Source organism: Monoraphidium neglectum (assembly GCF_000611645.1).
Source record: "Monoraphidium neglectum strain SAG 48.87 unplaced genomic scaffold scaffold00588, whole genome shotgun sequence".
NCBI classification, from domain to species: Eukaryota; Viridiplantae; Chlorophyta; class Chlorophyceae; order Sphaeropleales; family Selenastraceae; genus Monoraphidium; species Monoraphidium neglectum.
The window spans coordinates 17,820-21,856 of record NW_014013040.1 but is presented as its reverse complement, the minus strand read 5'-3'; the positions used below and the strand labels follow the sequence as shown (position 1 = coordinate 21,856).

The 4,037-nt window shown below is 69.8% G+C and overlaps 2 protein-coding genes across 2 annotated transcripts in view; one reads left to right on the top strand and one right to left on the bottom strand.

Annotated features, from left to right (window-relative positions):
* The window catches only part of MNEG_4289 (hypothetical protein), a gene marked incomplete at both ends in the record, with an annotated part of 3,818 nt that extends 500 nt beyond the window's left edge, over nucleotides 1–3,318 (top strand). Inside the window, 4 exons of the mRNA XM_014047235.1 lie at nucleotides 327–1,088; nucleotides 1,372–1,815; nucleotides 2,061–2,854; nucleotides 3,057–3,318. Of these exons, the coding sequence (XP_013902689.1) occupies nucleotides 327–1,088; nucleotides 1,372–1,815; nucleotides 2,061–2,854; nucleotides 3,057–3,318 (2,262 nt within the window). The remainder of the gene's footprint in view (nucleotides 1–326; nucleotides 1,089–1,371; nucleotides 1,816–2,060; nucleotides 2,855–3,056) is intronic.
* Nucleotides 3,319–3,681: 363 nt separating this feature from the next.
* The window catches only part of MNEG_4288 (hypothetical protein), a gene marked incomplete at both ends in the record, with an annotated part of 3,495 nt that continues 3,139 nt past the window's right edge, over nucleotides 3,682–4,037 (bottom strand). The window contains one exon of the mRNA XM_014047234.1: nucleotides 3,682–3,933. Coding sequence (XP_013902688.1) covers nucleotides 3,682–3,933 — 252 coding nt within the window. The remainder of the gene's footprint in view (nucleotides 3,934–4,037) is intronic.

Sequence of the window (4,037 nt, the reverse complement as noted above, 5' to 3'; positions counted from 1 at the left end):
CCGCCTCCAACCGCCGCACGGCGGGCGTCTGGTTGCCGCTCCTTGACCATTACGCGCTGCTCGGCCTGCCGCTGCGTGCGGGCAGCCACGTGATCCGGCGCGCCGCAGAGCAGCTGCAACGCGCGTCCCCGGCGCACGCCGGCTACTCGCAGGCGAGTCTCGGGGCGGGGCGCCTGCTGGTGCTGCCCAGTCGTCCCGCTGTGCCCTCCGCCCCGCGGGCGCCCCACCCAAGACCACGGCCGCCACTCAGCAGCATTTCTTTCGCCACGCCACTGCCTCGCCCCCGAAACGCTACCCCGTCCCACTGCCGCACTCAACCCTCGCAGGACGCCCTCTTCTCCCGATCCGTCCTCATCCGCCGCGCCGCCGAGTGCCTGCTCGACAGGCCGCAGCGCGAGGAGTACGACGAATGGCTGGCGCAGCAGGCGGTCAGCGGGGGCGGCGGCGGCGGCAGCGGCGGCGCGCCCTTCCAGGCTGTGTCCCTGCACGACCTGCCGGGGGCGCTTGCGCTCCTGCAGGAGGCCGGGGAGTGGGACGCCGTTGTGGCAGTCGCCGCGCAGCTGCTGGACGCGCAGCACGGGGTGGGCCCGCCGCTCGCGGGCGCCGGCGGCGGTGCGGGGGGCGGCAAGTTTGACCGCCTCAGCGCCGTCGAGCGGCGGGACGTCGCAGTCGCGGCCGGCCTCGCCGCGCTGGCCGTGGCCTCTGCGGCGATCGGCGGCGCGCGCGACAGCGGCCCAACCGCCGCCCGGCACGGCGCCCTGCGCGCGGCCGGGCGCCTCGCGCGCGAGGGCGGCGCGGAGGGGCTGCAGCTCCAGCTACGGCAGGCCGCGGCCGACCTGGCGGTGGCGGTTGTAGAGGAGCAGCTGGCGGCGCCGCGTGCGTCCGCCGCCGTCGCGGCGGCCGCGGCCGCGGCCGCAGCTCTGGAGGCCGGCGGCGAGTGGGCGGTCGCCCCTGCTGCCGCGAGGGCGGACGGCCTTCAGTGCCTTTCTGGGCTGCTGTTTGGCCTGGGGGAGCACCAGATCATCGAGGGGCGGGCGCGGGAGCGCATACTGCGGCTCACCCGCGGCAACTTGACGGCTGCGGAGCAGGTGGGGCACAGTGGGGGGGGTGGAGGGGTTGAGATGAGGGGCCAGGCGGCAACACAGCGAGGCCGCCGCTCTTCGACACATGAGAGTGCAAACGGAAAGTCTTAACTAAGCTCAGCATGGGCACAGATGTGCGGGAATATACACACGTATGCACTCGTGTGTCCGCTCTTCCCACTTACGCACTCACTCACCAACTGAACAGCTCACACATTCACTCACAGAACCGAGCACGCAGGCCGACACACTACCTTGCCGCCACGAATCATCCCCCCCCCACCCAAAGGTGTCTCTGTACGAGAGCGCCCCACCCGGCGCCCACTGCCCCCCAAGCGAGCTCCACGCCACGGCGCTGGCCCTGATCGCCGAGGCCTGGCGCCTGCGACGCCCCCAGCTCGTGCGGCGCGCGCGGCGCCTCCTCGACGCGCTCGCCGGCGCGGGCGCGGGGGACGCGTCCGACGCGCGCGCGGCGTGCGCGCTGCTGCTGAAGGAGCAAACTGAGGCAGGCGAGGGGCGGCTGGCCGGCGCGGTGCGCGGCGGCGAGGACAGCGGGGTTGGCGGCGAGCTCGGGTGGCTGGCAGGGTGGCTGGAGGATTGCGTGCTCACGGAGTGGCCTGAGTGCGGTGCGACGCTGGAGGGAGAGGGGGGTGAGGAGGGTGTTGAGGAGGCACGGTCGCCGGTGGACCTGGAACGTGACTGGTTCACGCCGCAAGTGGAAGCCATGATCAAGGTGCGCAGTCCTTGAGAAGGAAAGTCGCCGCGTGGGTGCCCGGATTGCATTTGCGGTCACTTTGCGGGATGGGTTCATCAGATGAGGTGCGATTTGCATGGGCAAGGGCAGCAGCACCAGGACCCCGTCGCTTGCAGGCACAAACGCGAACAAGGCAGGCGCATGCGGACGGCCTGCTGTCTCACTTGCCTGCCTCCTGCTGTCGTGCCTCACCGCCCTGGGCTTGCGCCCCTTGCCTCCTCCAGCTGGGCGCCAGTGCGCCGGGCTCTGGCCTGCTGGATCTGTTGGAAGCCGCAGGGGCGGCCACGCCCTGGGTGAGGGTGCCCTGGTCGCCCGCCCCGGCGCCTCACAGCCAGCTCGCCTGGCGCAGCGCCCCAGCTGCACGCGCGCTGGTGCAGGGCCTGCGCGCGGCCGGGCGCGGGGCGGGGCAGCTGCTGGCGGCGCCTGTGGAAGGGGCGGCGTGGGTGGCAGCAGTGTGCGTGGCGGCGGTGCTGCAGCCGGCAGACCTGGATTTTGAGGGGACCGAGGATCTGCAAGCTCTTGACAGGCCGGGTGGCGCCAGCAGCGGCGCCAGCATCGCGCTGGCCGCAAGCGGTGACACTGTTGTGAAAGGCACACTGGCCTGGGCCGCCGCAGCCGCATTTGGCCTGGCGGCGTTTGGCCTGTCGGCGGGTGGGGCGGGGCCCTGGAAGCAGGGTGGCCTGCCGCTCCACGCGGCGCCGCTCAAAGCGGCCCAGGCAGAGGCGCAGGTCGCCGCAGCGCACAGCGGCGCGCATTTTCGAACCCTGGCGCTGTTGCAGCCATGGTCAGCAGCAGCAGAAGCAGCAGCTGCAACTGATGGCGCTCCGGGCCCGGCGACACCGGCGACTGCAGAGCACCTGGACGCGGCAGCCGCCCAGCAGCTGCTGCTCCGCTGGCACGCGGCGCGGCAGGCGGCGCTTGGGCAGTCGCATGACGCGTCAGGCCTGGGTGACGTCATGGATGGGGCCCTGCTGCAGGCGTGGCGGCAGCAGGCGCTGCAGGGCTCCGCCCGCGGCGAGTGAGTGCTCAAGCCCGCGCCTTGACGGCGGGTTCGCCACGCATGGGTGGTGCTTGCTGTTGCTAGGTTCTCGCACATCTGCAGTCAGGCGTCCGATGCATGTTAACCCTCGAGCCTCCTGCAAGCCATGCTGAATTTCGACCCCATCTCACCGCGCCTGACGGCCTCTGGCTGACCTGCTGTCTTAACCTGCCTCCACCAGGCACTTTGAGCTGGAGCTGCGCAGCCTACAGGTGGAGGCCCTGGAGCCGCCGCCCGTCACGCAGCACGCGCAGCACACGCAGCAGCAGCCCCGCACCGCCTTCATCCAGGCGGCGCTGCACGAATCGGGGCGCCAGTTTGCGGGGGGCAGGGAGGTGGGGGCGTTCGACTCGCGGGCGACGGTGCAGTTCGAGGCGGTGTGGCGGGCAGGCGGCGGGTGGCGGCTGACGCGCATCCGGTCGCTGCCCCCGTTGCTGGTGTGAAGCGGCAGAGCGGCGGGTGGAAGCTGGGTGTAAGGGAGGGTGTTGTGTGCATTGCCAAGCTGTGTAGCTTGTTTGCTTTAGGTAGGATTACGTGCTTCTTCTTGTGCGAGGCCAAGTGATATTTCTAGACACTCTTTGAGATGCTCCCAGCGAGCAATTGACGTTACCTCTTTTCAGTCATACATACCAAATCGCACAGAGTCTGAGCGGAGTGCCTTGAGAGGCCTGTGTAGATTATCAAACTATACATCCACCTGTTTGCTGCTGTGCCTGGGTTTCCCTTTTGATACCCATGACTGGCACTATGCATCTCATAAGCAGGCAGCCAGTGTGTGCAAGTGTAACCTCTCCTGCAGACGTGACTTACACCAATTCAATCCTCAGTCCTGGGTTCTTCTTCATCAATTTGGCGCATTTGCCCAAGGTGATACCCCTTGAGTGCACCCAAGACGGCACCCGCAGCACCACCTTGCGCAGCGCAGGCCCCCGCACGCGCGCCAGCGGCGCGACGAGCTCCGACAGCAGCGCGTTGTCAACAGCAACCGCCGCGCGCTCAAGGCGGGTGCGGCCAAAGGTGATCCGCAGGCTCTTGAGGGCGGGAAACCTCGAAAGGTCCTGCAGCATCAAGGACGCATCCTCGGGGCGCACGACGACGCACGAGTCCAAGGACAGCCGCGCGAGGCCCGCGCCCCCGCCCCGCGCCAGCGCGCCCAGCACGC